The sequence below is a fragment of the Ovis canadensis genome, chromosome 14 (assembly GCF_042477335.2).
Source record: "Ovis canadensis isolate MfBH-ARS-UI-01 breed Bighorn chromosome 14, ARS-UI_OviCan_v2, whole genome shotgun sequence".
Classification (NCBI taxonomy): Eukaryota; Metazoa; Chordata; class Mammalia; order Artiodactyla; family Bovidae; genus Ovis; species Ovis canadensis.
The window spans coordinates 47,913,648-47,934,147 of record NC_091258.1 but is presented as its reverse complement, the minus strand read 5'-3'; the positions used below and the strand labels follow the sequence as shown (position 1 = coordinate 47,934,147).

At 36.0% G+C, this 20,500-nt stretch overlaps 1 protein-coding gene across 2 annotated transcripts in view; it reads right to left on the bottom strand.

Moving 5' to 3' along the window:
* Positions 1–3,045: 3,045 nt before the first annotated feature.
* The window catches only part of CBFB (core-binding factor subunit beta), a 48,583-nt gene continuing 31,128 nt past the window's right edge, over positions 3,046–20,500 (bottom strand). The window contains exons 5-6 of one of the 2 annotated variants that reach the window (XM_069550057.1): positions 16,456–16,582; positions 3,046–5,283 (exon numbers count right to left, since the gene is read on the bottom strand). In XM_069550057.1, coding sequence (XP_069406158.1) covers positions 5,261–5,283; positions 16,456–16,582 — 150 coding nt within the window. In that variant the 3' untranslated portion in view covers positions 3,046–5,260. The remainder of the gene's footprint in view (positions 5,284–16,455; positions 16,583–20,500) is intronic. The other variant, XM_069550056.1, reaches the window with a different exon arrangement.

Sequence of the window (20,500 nt, the reverse complement as noted above, 5' to 3'; positions counted from 1 at the left end):
CGATGGGAATACCAGACCACCTGACCTGCCTCTTGAAAAACCTATATGCAGGTCAGGAAGCAACAGTTAGAACTGGACATGGAACAACAGACTGGTTCCAAATAGGAAAAGGAGTACGTCAAGGCTGTATGTTGTCACCCTGCTTATTTAATTTATATGTAGAGTACATCATGAGAAATGCTACAATGGAAGAAGCACAAGCTGGAATCAAGATTCCCGGGAGAAATATCAATAACTTGAGATATGCAGATGACACCACCCTTATGGCAGAAAGTGAAGAGGGGCTTAAAAGCCTCTTGATGGAAGTGAAAGAGGAGAGTGAAAAGGTTGGCTGAAAGCTCAACATTCAGAAAACTTAAGATTATGGCATCTGGTCCCATCACTTCATGGAAAGTAGATGGGGAAACAGTGGAAGCGGTATCAGACTTTATTTGGGGGGGGCTCCAAAATCACTGCAGACGGTGATTGCAGCCATGAAATTAAAAGACGCTTACTCCTTGGAAGGAAAGTTATGACCAACCTAGATAGCATATTCAAAAGCAGAGACATTACTTTGCCAACAAAGGTCCGTCTAGTCAAGGCTATGATTTTTCCAGTGGTCATGAATGGATGTGAGAGTTGGACTAAGAAAGCTGAGCGCTGAAGAATTGATGCTTTTGAACTGTGGTATTGGAGAAGACTCTTGAGAGTCCCTTGGACTGCAAGGAGATCCAACCAGTCCATTCTAAAGGACATTAGTCCTGGGTGTTCATTGGAAGGACTGATGGTTAAAGCTGAAACTCCAATACTTTGGCCACCTCATGTGAAGCGTTGACTCATTGGAAAAGACCCTGATGCTGGGAGTGGTTGGGGGCAGGAGGAGAAGGGAACAACAGAGGATGAGATGGCTGGATGGCATCACTGACTCAATGGACATGAGTTTGAGTGAACTCCAGGAGTTGGTGATGCACAGGGAGGCCTGGCGTGCTGCGATTCATGGGGTTGCAAGAATCGGACACGACTGAGCGACTGAACTGAAATGAACTGATGTCCTTTGCCTGCTGACAATGTTGATATAAGCCAATACACGCAATTTAAAATTTTATACTAACCACATTAAAAAGGAAAAAAGATACTTTTATTTAACCCAATATAACACAGTGTATATTTTAATATGTAGTCAAAATAGTAAATTAAACCTTATTTCTTTTGTATTAATTTTTGATATTTGGTATTTTAGTGTACTTCAACCTGGAAACAAGATTTTCAAAGGTAGTCCTCCCCAAAGTTATAACAGAAAAATATTTAACATCGCTTCAGTTTTTAAATTAGAAAATAAATTAAGTTTCTTGGTTTTAGTAGCCACATTTCAAAAGCTCGATAGCCACACTTGCTTAGCATCTACCGCTCACAGATGTACATTATCTTCTCTAGCCAAAAATTTATGCCTGTATCTTATCTTCTCACATTTCCCAATGTTTTAAAACCTGAGTAAGGCCAATAATGACTTTAAGTTGCTTATTCTAGCCAAAAGTTGAGGATCAACTAACACAGTAACTGGTTTTGAGTTACCTTACTTTTAAACGAACCAAACTGCCACTTTCACCTACGATTCTACTCTACAAATTTTAATTTTCTACTTGAGTATTTTTGTTATGCCATGTACATATATGTGGTGGTGATGCAGGAAAGGGAACTGATGCTATCCAGGAGAATCATGCCTTGAAATACGCCCACAAAACGACTGCAGTCTTAAACTTTTAAAGAATGTTTGCAACATCAAAACACCAATGTGGTCTTATAAATACTTACACTCATGTGGCAAAATGACTGTGGTGGTTTTAAAAACATGTTCAGACTGGGACACCCCACCCTTCACGAGATGAAGCTCAGTACTTCTCCCTTCCAGTGTGGGCCTGACCCAGTTACTTAACATATGGAGTATGGCAGCCCCAAATGAGGTTATTAAGATGTGGTTTTCACCTTAGGCATGCACACCTCCTTGATCACTTTCTGGGAAAGCCAGCTACCAAGTCATGAGCTGCCCGATAGAGACACCCATATGCCGAGGAAGGAGGTCTCCATCCCCAACACCCCATCACCGTGCACGGTCATTCATCCAATGACCACGAGTGGGCTTGGGAGGATCTTTCAGTTGTCTTACATAGCCCAGGATGACCATCTGACTTCAGGAAAGACCTTGGATCAGACCACTGGACTTAGCTGCTTCTCGATTTCTGACCCACAGGAACTGAGATGGTGTTTATTGTCAGCTGCTAAGTTTTGGGGCAATGTGTTATGCACCGATGGATAATTCACACAATGGCTTCTGATAGCTTGAAAAATCTCCCTAGTGCCAAATGAGGCATAAATCAAGTAAGGGATTTCTTTCCCAGGTAGCCCCAAACTAACATATCCAAATACCTGTTTCTAGAGGTAATTACTGAAACTGCGATGCTACGACTCAAATAATTTTTTAAATTAACTCTCACAGTATGAATCTAACTCTTTGGAATTTTGCTTCATGGTGTCAATTCAGCATTAAAGATATTTGTTATTTGCAATAAGTCTAGTGGTGAAAAATTATTTTCTTATGATCAAGCTTAAGGTATGCTTCTAAAGTAAATGGTTTAATTTTCTGGTGCAGGAAAATGCCAAGAAAAGTCCTAAGAATGTCTGATATGACACTAGCACAGTCAAACTGAATGTGTATTCCTAAAATGAATAGTTTGAAAGATGGCAGTTACTTGGATGTGTAACGTTTGGAATTCTTCCTTCCCTCCAACGTGACTACTCTATGGTCGTATCTCACAGGCTGGGTAAATCAAGGCAGACTTTTTGAAAACCATAATATACATTGGGAAGTTAGTCTTCTTTCTGTTATCTACATTAAAGGTTTTCTTTGGAATTAACAGAAATGACCACTAGATGCCGCTGTTGGTTTTTTTTTAAGGGTAAATAGCAGGATGCAAGTACAGTTCAGATACAAAATCAATTTTTGTGCCATAATGAACACTGGAACAGAAATTGCTGGATTATTGTTAATGAAGAACCAAGACCCAGAAGTTCACTACACAGAAGTTTATTGTGAAAGTAAATTAAACATACAAACACACAATATGGCTAATGGTGGCAAAAGCAATCTGGTAGCTTAAGGCAAGTTTTAATGGAGATGAATTTAGAAAAGATGATGCAATGATGTAATTTTGTTTAAATACAGATTATGGAAAAATATCAAATTGCATCAATAACTTAATAATAATAGTTTTCAAAGCCTGCACTACTGGAGAAAAAGGGCTCATGATCTTAATGCCAGCATTAAGATAGATGGAAGCAGTACAATGCTAAATGACAAGAACAATCCCGTATTTACAGAAGGATGGTAACATGAACATTTAATAGCGTTTGATCTTAGTTACTGGTGGACTGAAAAAGCCCTTAGCTAGAAGCAATAGAAAAAATGTGCCATCATCATGTTTTTTAAAAAAACAAAATTTAAGTGCAGAGTTAAAAACCAAGGATCTCTGTGATAAAGTAACCTTAAAACAGCACTAGAAGGACCATTTAAAAGGCAATTCCCTCAAGGGAAATTAGGGCACTGAGTGTGTAAACATGTGAGCTGCACAATATCAAAATCCAACCAATTCATTCATAGTACTTAGTTACACAAGATCAGCATGGTCTTTTATGATGTATATTGTTTATAATGATTAACACACTCCTTACCATGCATGACTTCAAATATATAACACATACTTTTATTCTGATACAGGATATGTTTTTGAATTATAAGACCTATATACATTGAAAGTCACACCTCCCTCATCAGTCAAGTGTATATCTGTTTTAAATGCAATGACCTTATTCAGACTTCAGTTCATTTTCTGAATTGACCATGTCAGTTTTTTCAAACTCTTTATAATAATGCCATTCTACTATGATAAAATACATTTTTGCAAAAACTCAGAAATGCAGTAACATTAAATGAACGTAACCATGAAAAATATTTGTAAGGAGGTGCCAAATAACTTACGTTTCTTTCCAGTTTGTACTAAAAAAAAAAAGCTGCAATCAATTTGACAATGAGCCTATTTAAAAAATATTCTTATACTAATTCATCTCAAAAGGTTCTATTAATAGTCCTTTTGGAAAATACCATATATATATAACCTGTGAATTTTTCCTCCAGAATAATTAATGGAAGAAAATGTACCCTCTGCATAGATGTACATTTTCTAAGACTAATCTTTCATCACTCAGCATTGTTTTTTACAAAAGCATGCATTATAAAATACAAATAAAAGCAGCTATCTTAAACATGATTTTAATATAATATTACCTTTGTAGCTGATTCATCACTGTCTCCAGTTTAATATGCTGTTACATACATGAAGAAGCTCCAGTATCCCTTTCTGATTGACTTTAAAAAAAAATCCCTGAATAAAACAGAAGCCAGCCTGTGACTTCTTTAGGCATTTCAGTAGAATATTGAGAATATCTCCATACAAACTCATGATTATAGAACAGAATCTAAAACGATCTGGGGCAGACTAGAGTTAATACCAATTAAAATTTTTTTATGTTTAAAAAGGAAAGAAAAGGAGCTGATTATCAACATTTAAAAGGATACTGCAACTTTAACAACTGTAAACTTTGTGTTAGAAGGCATGGCAGACAGCTCTATGCTACAAGGTTTTCAGCTTGTAAATAATGCAAACCATCAGCAGTTTTAAAATGCCATAAACTATAAAAACACAAAAGGAAACGGGAAACACAACAAAAAAGCCAAGAATGTTTATCTAAAATGAAGCTGAATAACCAACACATCTAAAACTGAAAAAAAAAAAAAAAACTAGAGCAACTGATTAGGGGGGAAAAACCCTCTGGTAAAAATGTTAATTTCTTGACTTTTAAAAAATGACATGAACTTTTAAATTAAAATGAAGGAAAAAAAATTTTACAAGTAGATAGTTTCAACTCACTAAAATAATGCCAACAAGGTAAGCTTGCATAGAAAAAAATTCAAATTATTACTGGCTACATGCATACTTAATTAGAAATGCAGGTATTATAGTGCAAAACCAGAGCAGTTTGTGATGTCTTGTTACTGCCTAAGGTTGAGAAATAAACCGTAGTACCTCCAGTTATCACAGTTTCTGGTCTTTTAATTAATTATTTCTGCAGACTAGAAACAATGAATATGTAAAGATGGAGTCACATCTTTTGTGCCACCAATTAGCGAAGTTTGAGATCATCACCACCACCTAAACTGGAACCAGGACTAGGGTCTTGTTGTCTTCTTGCCTGCAATGACAAAATTATAATTTAGGGTGAAAATGTGTTTTGAAAATCAAAGTGCTAATAAATATAAAATACAGTAGCACATATAAAAAAAGTTTGTAACTTTTCAGCCAGTTTGCAAATTTTCAGTTTGCAAATTTTCAGCCAGTATCTCCACATGTTAAGAGGAAAAGAACAATATAGATTATGTATGAAATATTTTGCTATAGTTTCCTTAAAAACCAAGAATAAAAATCTCATTATACGAAAAAGAGCATTGTCAAAATATGTACTGTGGGTAAAAGAGTAACAAATCCTTTATTTATAGTTTTGGGACTAAAGGGTTTAATTTGAACACACCATCCAATCGCCTTAGAAGCAAACTTTCCCATTTTCTCTTTTAATACCAGCAGACATTTTACATACTACTATATAAAATAGAGAACCAACAAGGATTGTATAGCATAGGGAACTATGTTCAATATTTTGTAATAACCTATAAGGAAAAAGAATATATACATATCTGAATCATTATGCTGTATACCTGAAACTAACACTGTAAATTAACTATTCTTCAATTAAATATACATATAAATAAATACATTTTTTAAAAAGCTGATATCCATCAAGCACTAACTATATGCTGGGCACTGTTCTAAGCAATTCACATGCATGAATTAATTTAATTAATTTAATCCCTGCCAACCACCTATAATACAGGTGCTATTGTTTATCCATTTTATGGATAAAGAAACTGAGTCATAAGAAGTATATAACAAAAATACAGTAGTGAATTTTATCTCTCACTGTATTCTATCTCTGCCATCTGGGTTTTAACCAGAAATCTCCTTACCAGGAAATAAAATTCAGAATTACTATGAATAAAGTATTGTCTCAAAAAAATATGATATGAGAGTCCTTGGTGCACTTGTTTATACCTGGATATATCTTTACAACAATACTAAACAACTAAGATGCTTGACAATTATAAACATTGAGGATTTCAAGTTTCACTTTAGAATAAAATTTCTACTTAAACTATGGGAAATAATAGAGAGCATCTAAAAATGAACATATTGTACATGACTAATGAACATATTGTACTCTGCTAATATACAGTTTTTTAAAATTTATTTTTAATTGAAGGATAATTGCTTTGCAGTATTGTTTTGGTTTCTTCCAAACATCAACATGAAATATACAGGTTTAATATAAGTGCCCCCCACTTGATCCACATATAATATCTACTTTCAGTCTCTCACAAATTCCAGTGCATCTTTCTTCCATAAGTGTTCTTTAGTTACTACAAATGTCAGTCAAGCAAAAACATCTGTTTATAGAACCTAGTTCCTTCAGCAACAGTTTTCCTGTGCTAGAGGCTACTCCATTTTACCAGTTGTTTCGGCAAAAAACCCTCAACATGTCTTTCTCTCACATCCAACAGCAAATTCTGAGAGCTCTACATTTAAATAAATCCTGAATCTGACACTTCTGACTAATTCCTATCACTCTCACCCTAGTCCAAGCCACCATCATCTTTCATTTAAATCTTGTTTTAGCCACCTTTGTTATATGCCAGCAACCAAGACTGACAGCAATTAACCTGTGCCATCTTTAGCTAAATGGAATCATGTATTATTGTCACCAACTGATTATCCACTGTCTGTCAGTTTTGGGAAACAACCAAAAGTTGAAAGTTCTGATTTCAATTATTAAGATCTGAAATAACTGTTAGGGAATGTGCATCCTTGACCTTCAGTGAAACATCTCAACAAGTCACACCTGTGCTGTAAAATCACGTTTAGTCGGAAGCTCCAGTTTCATCATCATGTCTCAAGAAGGTTATGCTGTTTAGACAGAAATGACACTGCCTTATTCACTTTCAAACAGATGAAAACCCAACACTAATTTCTATGGTCTCTCTTATAAACTGTGATGTATTCTTCTAGCAAACCTTAACTATTTTTACACGCTGACTACATCTTGGCACACTCCTTTTGATTGACTAGTCAGGTTAATGTTATGCTACATGGGTACAGACTGAAAGAGCGATAGAATGCATATGCATCAGAAAAACAAGTTATGTTCTGTACAGAGTCAATGCTAAATGTAGTGTAAGGACAGATCAATTCTGCAAAATCAGAGATGGTAATATAAGCATCTGGTTTCAGTCAATGAAGGTTAGAAAGGGGCTGAGCAATGAAGAAACACTGAGAAAAATCAATCCTAATTATATATTTATAAATCACTACTAACCTACCAGTAATACTTTGTGAAAAAGGTATTTCAGCTTTTGTCTTGGAGTAAGAGTAATTTTCGAATTATTTTAATAATGGGATGAGGTGGATGAACCTAGAACCTATTATACAGAGTGAAGTGAGTCAGAAAGAGAAAGATAAATATCGTATTCTAATGCGTATATATGGAATCTAGAAAAATGGTACCAAAGAATTTATTTACAGGAAAACAATGGAGAAAGAGACATAGAGAACAGACTTATGGACACGGGGAAAGGGGAGGAGAGGGTGAGATGAATGGAACGAGTAACATGGAAAAGTTACATTACCATATGTAAAATAGATAGCCAATGGGAATTTGCTATATGGCTCAGGAAACTCAAACAGGGGCTCTGCATCAACCTAGAGGGGTGAGGTGGGGAGGGAGATGTGAGGGAGATTAAAAAGGGAGGGGATTTATGTATATCTATGGGTGATTGATGTTGAGGTTTGACAGAAAACAGCAAAATTCTGTAAAGCAATTATCCTCCAATAAAAAATAAATATATATATTTTTAAAAATTCAGTGAAGTAAAAGAAAAAAAATATTTTAATAATGGGATGACTCCAAATGAGTGACAAAAACAGTCATCAGCAGCTAGAGTCCTCCCGAATAGTCAGGGCTGTGCAGAGGTTGCTATGGGTTTGTTTAAAATATATTTTTACTGAAAGCATGGAAAGTTATTTTGCTTTCTGTGTTTTTAATTTCTACTTACATTGTAAAGAAGGAATGAGGAAGATGTAAAAGACACTATGATGGAGAATCAAAAACTGAAAAAAATAAAAGGAAGTCTGACAGTATGAATGAGAGCAGAAGAGAGAATGAGATAGCGGGGAGACTGGGAGGAAATTTAATGCTAGAAATGAAGATGTATGTGCTGTCATATGAAGGAGACAAATACAGACACATTTATGTCCAATGAAACAGATTCCACACGACTGGAATTCAACAGCTGGATACACTGCCTTGAAAAGCAGTGCTTTAAACTGTGGCAGTTTTCTAACGAAGGCTGGATATTTCAGAAAGAATTCTATGAGTAACGAACTAGACAAGATGATGGCAAAGAAACTCTGAACCTGATTATTTTAAAAGCACAAAGCCTGTAATTTCTAGTTTCTTTCTCCCCAGTCAATCCAGATAGGCCCTTGATTCTAATTTTTTATTAACAATATTTCAGAATAGGGTTTTAATATAAAGCAGACACCCATGAGCTTGTTCAGAATACAAATCTGTTTTTAGTTTTTATAAAGAATTAATCTAGACATTTTACTATAGACCCCTCACTACCAGTTGCTCCTGTTTTCTTTCTCACCCAGAAACATGGCAAATCCAGTTTCTAGATGGCAGTCATGGGATGTGCTCAAAATGAAGAGACAAAGACATTCACCAGACACTGGAGCTTTCTCTGCTCGTCAGAGCCGTGCAAAGTAGCCAAGAGCAGGGATACCCAAGGGAAAATGAATAAAACCTGGCTGACTTCCTTTCTTTTATTATCAAGATCATCAAACTGCAGAAAACTCTTCATGAGAAAATGCCCTAATAATTAAAAATAGACCCAAACTTATTGAGTGTATACTACACCAACATAATGTGCAAATCACTTTATGTTTAACACTTGGCTAAAGGCTAGAACATAGCTTGATAGAAGTTTAGAGCAGCACTGTGCTTTGTAGAGCTCTAGTTCAACTCTTCCTTACACATGATACATCTGAGACCAAGAATGTTACATGGCTCCCCCAAGGTTTCACAGTCAGCTGGTGGCAGTGAAAACACAAATTCAGAACGCTAAAGAAAATGAACCTTTACCTTTCAATTACTATTAATGTCAGCCTCCTAAGTAACTGCTATTTCTCCTGACAGCTAAGGCAAGATGAGACACAAAGCAGAAATTTCAAGTCCTAATACAACAGAAAGAAACGCACTTTCTCCAAACTCATAAAAAAGGTAAAAACAAGGTCAGAAGACAATAATTAAGTAGACTTCAAGAGCTGGTCTACTAGGCACATTAAAAAAAATACAGTTCTTATAAAGTATACTTCAGGAAAACTTTAAAGTGGCATTTTAAAAATAAAAGAGATAGTGGAAATAACTGACATTTCCGGGCTTGGATAGGGCAGCTCTACACTTTAGTAACCTGAGCTTATATAAGCTTCTTACTCTTTTATAGCCTCAGCTCCGCAAAAGGGAGTTACATCTTCTAAGAGCAATTAAGAATCAAATGTAAAACCAATATTGCAGCATATATTGCCTGGCGCATACTAAGCACTCATGCTGTTACTATCACTACAAAGCTGCTTGTAACTTCCCAATTTATCTACATGAACTTTTCAAATCTTAAAATAAAAAAAACACTGTGTCCTGTAGATGAGTGATTTTTATGAATTAAAGTTAAAATTAAAAGAATTTTAGTAAGGTCTGCCTCTCCTATGGTATCTAGCAAACAAGGCCCTCTCCCTCTGTGTGGGAGAAGGCAGACCTGGCATTCTTGTTCTCCCTCACTAACCCGCTTCCGATGCTCACTCTAGTCTGAGTTTATATCCCTACTTCACTTACATCTACTGTCCAAAATACACCTCAGGAAGGTCCAGTATGGACAGATTTTTATGTTAATTTGTCCTTACATAAAAATAAGTGTTGATAGAGTTAAGTGATGTGAAAACTGAAGTCTGTGGGAATTTAAAATAAATAAGAGGCTGAAATTTTCTTGGGACCACACAGAATCGAAGGCTCCAAAAACATACAAAACATAAATATAAAAACCACATAGTCTTTTGCCTGTTTTTATTTCCAAATAGTTTCCACATAAAATTCCCATATGATTTGCTGAACTGTACTAAAACTGCTTATAGCAGAATAAGCAACAATGGTTTACCCATTCTCTGACATTAAAGACAATAATTTATTTGCTAAGACTTTATAACCTAAACAAATGAAGGCATTTTCTAGATAATGACAGAGAAAATCTCTTTCAGCACCCTGTCACCCTGCAGCTGAATTAAGAGCCAATAGTACTATATCACAGTTTTAGGTTAAGAGGCCAATCAAGCTGAAGGCAGTCTCTGGACACACTGAGAGTGTGTGTGAGCTGCTATAGAACAGATGACAGAGGTATTATTACAACTTATTTATGATCAAAGCACTCAGCCTCTACCTTATGAAATTATTAACTTCAATCTTCTTTCACAAAATCCCAAAGTAAGGCAGTGAAATTACAGTTACAGAGATATGTAACATAAAAGACTGCCATGCATAGCATGTCAATATTTTCAAGTCGTGGAAAGAATCTCAGGTAAGGAGGCATGGGTTACTTCTATGTGACAACAGACATCCATGGGCAGGCACTTTACGGAATAAATGTCTTTGATTACTTTTTCTGTTTTTAAGTCTACTTTTTTTTAATGTAAAAAGTATTTTTTATCTTCTGTACTGAAGAGTGTACAAACCATAAATATATGATTGATGCATTTTTCACAAAGTAAACACACCCATGTAGTCCTTAGATCAAGAAATATCACCAAATACAGGAAATTTGTACCCTCTCCTCATCACTACTCAACCCCAAGAGAAGCCAGAAAAATGCAAAATTGTTCAGTATTGTTAAAAAAACAAAGAAAGAAACAGCACAGTATACAAAATAGCTTGGCAACATATCTTTGACTTTCACAGCCTATCAAGTTAGGATATGCCTGCCTTTACTGCCACTCCAGATACACTGTGAGCTAAGATGCACAGAAAGAGGGGATGAATAAAACAATCTATGAACAATAAATGCTGGAGAGGATGTGGGGAAAAGGGACTCCTCTTGCGCTGTTGGTGGGAATGTAAATTGATATAGCCACTATGGAGAACAGTATGGAGATTTTTTTAAAAACTAGAAATAAAACTACCATATGACCCAGCAATCCCCCTACTGGGCATATACCCTGAGAAAACCACAATTCTAGAAGACACGTGTACCACAATGTTCACTGAAGCACTATTTTACACTAGCCAGGACATGGAAGCAACTTAGATGTTCATCAACAGATGAATGGATAAAGAAGCTGTGGTACATATATACAGTGGAATATTACTCAGCCATAAAAAGGAATGAACTTGAGTCAGTTCAAGTGAGGTGGATGAACCTAGAGCCTGTTACACAGACTGAAGTATGTCAGAAAAAGAAAAATGTCATATATTAATGCATAGACACGGAATCTAGAAAAGTGGTATTGATGAACCTATTTGTGTGGCAGCAAGAGATGCAGAAATAGAGAACAGATTTGTGGACACAGTGGGGGAAGGAGAGGCTGGGCCAGACTGAGAGAGCAGCACTGAAATACATTACTACATGTAAAACAGATAGCCCGTGGGAATTTGCTGCATGATGCAGGGAGCTCAATCTAGTGCTCTGTGACAACCTAGAGGGGTGGGATGGGGTGGGAGGTGGGAGGGAAGTTAAAGAGGGGAGGGGACATATGTTTATCTATGGCTGATTCATGCTGACGCATGGCAGAAACCAACGAAACATTGTAAAGCAATTACCTTCCAATTAAAAATAAATAAACAAAAATGAAAGAGAGGGGTGAAGAAACTAGCTTCCAGTGAGTTCCATTTTAAGTGTCAGATACTGAGTTAGGCAGTATCCTGGGAAATACGGTGTTAGCTCCATTTTACAGATGAGAGTCAAGAATTTAAGCAACTTTCCCAGTGTCACGTAGCAACAAGTAGTAGAGCTAGGATTCAAAACCAGGGCAGTCTATTAGAAGCCTCATCCTCATCTACTACCTGAAAGGTTCTCAAGTTACGTTCTGCCAGTTACTGGGTTCCCTGAAAACATCCCAGGGACTCCAGAGGGAGACCAGAATACTCCCTCCCCCTGCTTCAACCAGAGCAGTGCCCGCCTTTAGCTGTTTTATGCATTAAAGTCCTATGTAAAATTTCAAATGAAGATAGAAATTCACATTAAAAAGAAAAAGTTTGAGAATCTTCTGTTTTCATCATTCTGTGTTAACACAACCAACAAACATTCTCTTAACAGGTAATAGATGATACAAAATTCAAAAGGTATAAAAATGCAATCACTCCAGGAGTTTTAGAACTGATTTCAGGTTAAAAGACACTGGGGAAAACCAAAACCACTTGGAATTCTGCTTCCTTCTGTCAGTAACCTTAACCAGCTACACATACTAAATGCTCATGAGCCCCGCTGTTACAAGTTTAGCAAGCCAGGGCTAGAGGCCTCAGAGGTTATCCAAACAGGGCCAGGACATCCCCAAGCCTCCATGCTGCCAGGATCTTAAGCCTCCAAGGTCCACTTACTGGGTTACTGCCACCCACGAGTTTACCGCTGCTCCTTGGCCCTGGTCTCCAGTCAGGCGTCAGGACCACCCACTAGAATCCTTATTATTCTTTTCTTCCTCAGTTTTTTCTTTTTCAGGCAAAACGGTTTCTGACCTCTTCTGGGAGATTTTATTTTTCAACTTAATCATCTTTGTGGGTGATGTGGAAATTCATTTCCCAGTGCTAGGCTGTACTGGTGGAAAACTTCTGCTTAGGAAACTGGTTTAAGTCTTCACTCTTCCCTTCATTAACCAACTATTTGAAAGACACAAAGTCAATTTTTCTCAGAGTCTCAGTTTCTTGAAATGAAAATAACAACTTAATCCAGGTGAATGTAAAAAACCCATTTTTCATAAAATTGTTACTTTTTAAAAAACAAAATTAAAAACAAAAAGAATGTTTGATTATATTTTTTAAGATCCTCTTACAGATATCTGAATTACGGGGTGGGGACGGGGAGAACCACAGTATTTTTCTCCAGTGCTCTCCTTTCAGAAAACAGGAGGTAAACTACAAGAAATAAGCTGACATCAGGAATTTGTTACGAAATTTTTTTTTTTTAAAGGGAAGAAAAATACACATTCACAAAGTGCCAAAAGACATGCATACCCAAAACTCCCCTAAGAGACTGCCAGTGCGAACTCTGGAGTCTCCAGCCCAATTTTCTAGATGACAGTTCTCTACAAGAACTGACTTCTTAAATTATTGCCATAAGGGACTACAGGATCTTAAATCATTGATGGAAACCAAGCCATTTTCTCTACGCTTTAGGTCATAATGCAGGGAAAGTGCCCCAATACACTTTATAGAGAACGAAAAGGATGTTCTTGTTAGCCAGATAATTCAATTAACTGCAACCAGCACTGTGGTAGAGCTTTTAGTGCTAAGAAGTACTTTAGAGCTATTATGTACTGAGAGCATACATACACACCAAGTGCCTTATAAGCATTTTCCCATTTAATTCTCACAACAATTTCTCTGATAAAACAGACACGAGAGAGGTTGGCAATTGATGAACCAGGTGACTACAAAGCCCATGTGCTCAATCACTAACATAAAACTCACTGGAAACTATCTATCTGAGAAAGAAATTATTTGACATCTTTAGCAACAAAAATATCACTGTTTTTTTGTTCATATACAAACTCACACATATAAATTCTCACATCAACATGTTCTTCTTCAAGAAACATTATTTATAAGAACTATTAAACTAACATTTTAGAGAAGACAATTCTTAGCCTCAATTAATCTAAAATTTTATGTAAAGCAAATCACATACAAAAAAAATTCTAATTAACTATTCCAACAGCTGTCAAGTCGCTTTTCTTCAAATATAATGTAGCTGGGCAGCACTTTTTATAAAATGATTCTGATGTTCCTTTAAAGCTATGTTAGTTTGTTCCGGAAAGAATGACCCATTCTTTGACATGCTAAGATCTCTTAGTCCTTCACTCCTTTGCACATTGCTCCATCTGTCCAGAATGCTTTCCCCAGCTTGTCCTGCTGGCAAGTTCACATTCCTCCTTCAAAACCCTGCAAGTGAACCCCCAGGCAAAGGCAGATGTGAGCGCCCTTCCTCTGTACTGCCATGGTCAAAACATCAGGGACCCCATTTCACTGGGGATCGTACTACAATGGAGGACAGACAAGTTTTTAATTGTTCTAACATACTGTTCAATAACAACAGTAACAGAAATAAGAAGAGCTCTGGAAATTACAAAGTAGAAGGGCTAATTATGATTAAGAAGATCAGAGAAGCGACTGACAGATAACACTTGAGCTGGACCTTGAATATGCAGAAGAGTAAATTCTCAGTCAAGGAACAAACAGCATGAGCAAAAAGGTTCAGATAACAAATGCATATTACACATTGAAAACTTCTATTACAGAAACGAGTATCCTCGAAGAAAATGCCACGGAAAGTCTGATTCCAAGAATTGCAAAAGCTTCAAAGGAAAAAAATGTACTACTGCATGACATCCCTCCTGTCTTTCCCCCCCAGCTAGAAAGTATTTTTGAGGTCATCATCAGTCGCTATCAGCCAATTACATCGATTTACTCACTGACAAAAGGAAATATCAACCATTAAACGATAATTCTGTTTCATACACTAAGCACTAAGTAGACTTGGTTTTTTAATTTGTTATATATATATGGCCATGCCACATGACTTGCGAGATCTTAATTCTCCAACCAGGGATTGAACCTGGGCCCTTGGCTGTGAAAGCACGGAGTCCTAACAACTGGACCACTAGTGAATTCCCTTAGAAAATATTTTAACAAACATATATATGAAGTAATACCAATAATGTCAGCTGACACCTAGTCAGTGCCACATTCTGTAAAGGTGCTTTCACATGTATTAATATTTACTCATTTAATCTTTATGATGAACGTATGAGATAGGCACGATTACAGATGAGAAAACTCAGTTACAGAAAAGTGAAACACGTTATCAGAGGTGACAAAGCGGCAGTCAGATTCAGGGCTTGCTATCTGGCTCCAGGGTCTGGGATCTTAACCACTGTCTTTGTGTACACAAACACATACACACACTTTTATGCTAATTTAAATAGTGTACATATAATTTTGTGCATGGAAAAACAACAAATTTTCTCTATCATATAACACTGACTTAAAAAATGTTTTTAACATGGAAAAATATATGTAAAATAACATAAAAATGACACCGTAACCATCTTTAAGTAGTTTAAGTAGTTCAGTAGTATTAAGTAAGCACATTCACACTTTTGTGCAACCAGTTTTCAGAATACTTTCTAATGCCTGGAAATTATTCTATTTAGTTGATAGTCATATCAACTTTAAGTCCTGGACAAGACTAAATATGAATGTTTAGGACTGAAGCAGACATGGGTAATAAAACTGTAAAAAGACACAAGGAAGTGATTACTACAAATACTGAGGCAATGACTACTTTCGAGCAGAAAGATAAGGTCATAACTAAACACATGCATGGAGGTGGGAACACCTGGGTAAATGTCGCATTAAAAAAAAATATCTCGATGGTTGTAAGAGTGTTAGCCTTCCAATAATTAAGCTACATATTTTTTTGGTGTCAATTTGGTGTCTATTTCACTTTATCACAAAAAGATTTTAATAAAAATAGTCTAAGTTAATTCCATTCTTTGTAGTAGTTTGAAAGTATTCAATTCTCCTCTAGTAAAGAGACTATACAGAGAACTGAAAATTAAATGTTACAATATCAAGCCAAAATATTTACAGAAAAGTGGAAAATAATGTTTTCCCCAAACATTTTAATGTTCTAAAAATATATATTCTATAACATAAGATAGTTTTTACACAAAAATCTAAAAGACATTTAAGACAAAAGCAGATATTTGGATCAATGAATAGAAAATATACCTTTCAGTAAATGATTTTTAGAAAGATCAATAAATGAGGAATTCATGTACAACCTTAAAATTAAGACTAAAGTTTTTTATAGCAATTACATTTAATAAACATGGAAGTCACAGAGCATCACTTTTTAAAAATGAAAGACATTAAACTACTTAAAAACATTATGCACAAACATCACAAATAGAGCCTGAGAGTTTGGGGGAAAGTACTAACCAGTTACTGCCAGCAGCTGTGAAACTCTCACCTCCATTTCCTCCCGATGAGACCTGTCTCGGTCTTCAAATTCACGTGTCCTTCTTCGGGCCTCTTCAAAGGCCTGCTGGGCTAAGGCATCCTCCTGCTGTCATAAGAAAACATGAAATAGGTATTTTAATTTTGACTTATAATCAAAAAATTAAAATTGGGGGGGGTGATTTATTTTTTGAAAGAAAGGAACATAAGATTTCTCAAAACATCAAAGCCGTAAAAAAACATTAGAGCAACTTCTCCAAGAAAACCTCATTATTTTCATGTGCTAATATAACATCCTGGAAATCGTAGTCACATTCAATCACATTCTAACAAATGAAAATGCTCTTCCCCTTTCTGTCCTTACCTCATCCTATTCACCAAAATAAAATCCTAATCAAGTCAATATTTAAGACATGGGAGTATAAGGAAAAAGAAATTAGTAGATACTTCTACAGTGTGGGGATAAGACAGGCTGGATGCTCTAATTATAATACTGAAGCCAGAAATATAGAAGAGAGTATTAACAGAATTGATTGTACAAATGTTAGAAACTTCTAGGCAACAAAAAGAAAATTCCAAGGGATATTATCAAGGAAAATTATTTGTAACATGTAACAAATCTACCTGAATCCTTTCCCAATGGATGAATCAAGATCTGTACATGAAGGAAACCCAGATACCTCAAACTTCTTGTGTCTAAAAGGCAACCAATTTAAACTCGCCCTCTCTACTTTAGTCTGGATGGTAGCACCACTCACTCATTTCAGCTGGGAACCTGAACTGCCTTTTTGACACTTTACTCTCCTCTTATCTTTACAGATCCAATCAACCACCAAATCCTATCCATGTGACCTATTTTTTGAATCATTTTAGTCTCCTTTTCATTCCTTCAAACATTTTGCTGGTTCAGACTCCTAAGGACTCTCACTAAATTACTGCAGCTACTTACTGCTTCCATTCTGTCATCCCCCAAGCCATAATACAGCCATCAGAGCATGCCTTCTAAAGCACAACCTGACCATAATAACCCCCAATTTAAAGCTCCCTCACTGTTTGCAGCCACATACATCTCAACACTAGAACTTTCAATGCACAGTTGATGGAATTAAAATATCGAAAACACAACCAAAAAAGTCAATATTCAACTGCCTCAGCTTCACTGCAGGAACGGGCGCCCAGGTAACAATGCTCGAGCCAATGATATAGAAGTGTAAGTCACCTGATGGGGCTTCTAAGAGTCATTTAGGAGACATGTCACCTTTCCTTCTCCTTGGGAACTGATGCAATAACCAGAGATACAGCATCCATCTTGCACACATAATACTAAACCATACACATTGAGCACAGTGCAGCAGGAAAAATGAAAGGACCCACAGCCCCCAGGAATATGTGCTATACCGGGCCTGAACTGCATACCGCCGATATCTTATTCTGGATGCTAAATCCTTTATTTGGCTATGTTAGTAGGGGTGTTCAATACTTGTCATTTTCACTGACTAAACAAAACGGAAAAGTGTGAGCAAGTTTCCACTCTTATGATGCATTTACTAGCTTTGTGACCCAGGAGTATTTCATTTTCTAAGCCTCAGTAAACTCTCATGAAGAATGCACATAGCCCTAATACTTCATGAGATTAAATAACATAAAAAAAATTTAAGTGCACTACCTGACAACATTCAATAAATCCTATCCTTTTATAAGCACTTGTGGACAGACAAAATTTATACATATGACTACACATGACTATATGTACCAACTATATTCTCAGAATGTAATGTATAAGGCAGAGACACCCACAAAAGAACACTATTCCCAACTCCTCAGGGTTTTCTCTTAGTTAGGTATCAACTAGAACATGTCTGCTGATAACAGGATATCCCTTCTGTTCTGTGTATTCATTCACTTAATTTCATTTATTCCACAAATGTCCAGTGAGTCTTTATGATGCCCAAGTCACTGTGCTGCGTGCCATGTATGCAATGAGTGGGAACAATCAATGCTTTTCCACACAGTTTCTGGTCTAGTAGGGCAGGTGGACAATGAACAAATAATTACAAAAATCAATAAATAATTACCAGTTGTGACTGAATACAGTAGAGAAGACTTGAAAGATAAAATGAGAGCATATGAGATGTAATCTAACTCCCTAAGGCAGTTATTAGCCACTAATGTGTATTTTAGCAAGGATCATAGGTTTTTACCTTATTAAAATAAAAAGCAATTATTACCATTATTTGTAGTAAAAAAAGCCAAGAGAGATTTGGTAGCTCTCTACCTATAATTCCAGCTTCATCTTTTCTAGTAAGATGTGAAATGTATGCATAATGAACAGTGTCTACACTTTAATAAACGGTTAAACTGAAAGACAATCAGCGACCCATGTTATTTTGATCGTTTCCTGGTGGGAACTTAAATAACACCTCCCTTTCAAGGATAGTATAAAGAGTACTTGCTGATAAAACTGCACACTCACCCATAAAGTACGCTAAAACAGATAGGGACAACTAACACCAGCCAGACTCAGGGAGTCGTGGGAGAGGCTTTCAGCGCTCCGGTCCCCACCAGCTACCTGCTATACTAATCTGTTACTCCACAGTCTATACCACAGTCTGCACAAAGCAATCAGGTGGGGTCATCATCAAGAGTGGTTGGGTGTTTGTGAAACCCACATGGGAAAAAAGTCTAGCAGTGCTCTCACAGAGCATACAAATAAGACTATTCTTAACCATTCTTGCTATGTTGATTTTGGCTTTATTGTATAGCTAAATCTACAACTCTATTTATTTTACAGTTTGGTAATACTCACCTTTCTGTTCAATGAATTTAAAAAACAGATGTATGTATTAAATGAAAAATTAAGAATCAAATTCGTATCCAAGAAAGCTGATGATGAACGCATAATCTGTACAAAATAATGACATTTCCTATTCTCTGTGGGGACCAGGATGATTATCACTGATCACATGAAAACCAAAAGAAATAAATCTGCTGAAGAAGCATCAACATATACTTCAAAGGCGACAATTTAGCATGTGCAGCTGCAAACGGTACATTTAACACCACTCTGTAGAACATAACTTTATTTAAATCAAACGACTCTTCTAAATTTTCACTCACATTCTTGTGCACATACAAAAACCAAAGCTGTTTGCCTGTTGCCTTTGCTGAAAGAAAAATCCTGCAAAAGGCTTTAGGGTACCAGTTTTACATCAGTGTCATCAGGTACTTTAAATAGAAAAATCTATTCATCCCAATAATGGCTAAATTTTTCTATCCTTATTATAGAATCAAAATAGAACTTTTGGAAAGTCATTATATTGAAGGTGCAACATTTTTGTGACTGCTAAATTAATTTAAAAAGTACAACAACGAAGACAAAGCTGTCAGTTCTTTAACAGCTAATACAAATACAAACAGTGCAACAAACATTTAAACACTGTATAAATAATAATATTCTTGGTGAATTTTTAAAACGATGAAATAGAAACTTACTAGGAATTAGTTGTGGTACACAAGTAATTCATAATTGTTACCCAAACAATTATTTTCCAAAGTATCGAGGAATTCTACCAATCAACTGGACATCAGAGTTGCATGAATTACAAATATATCCATGTATTCACAGTTAAAGTGGCTGAACTATAAAATCTGTGACAAAGCTGATGCTGAAGACACAAAAAATTCACATGACATTACACAAGCACTTTGGATTTAAAAAATTTGAGCCTTTGAAGAACTTCTCTGATATCAACCTAGTTCCTAAAATGGCATTGTTTTTTTTGTTTGATTCCTGTGAATGAGTCCTTTTAGCTATATTTTGTTCAAAATTAGCTGGAAATCTCTGATCAAAGTACTCAATGGTGAAGTGCCAAATTTTTCAGTTTTTCCAGCTTTCAGAGAATTGCAATTATTGAAAATCAAACATAGGAAAACAACACTGAAATTTACCCCTTACACATTACAGAAAATGAAGTGAAAATACAATCAGCAAACATGATTCAATTTTGAGTTTATACAACTGTACTCA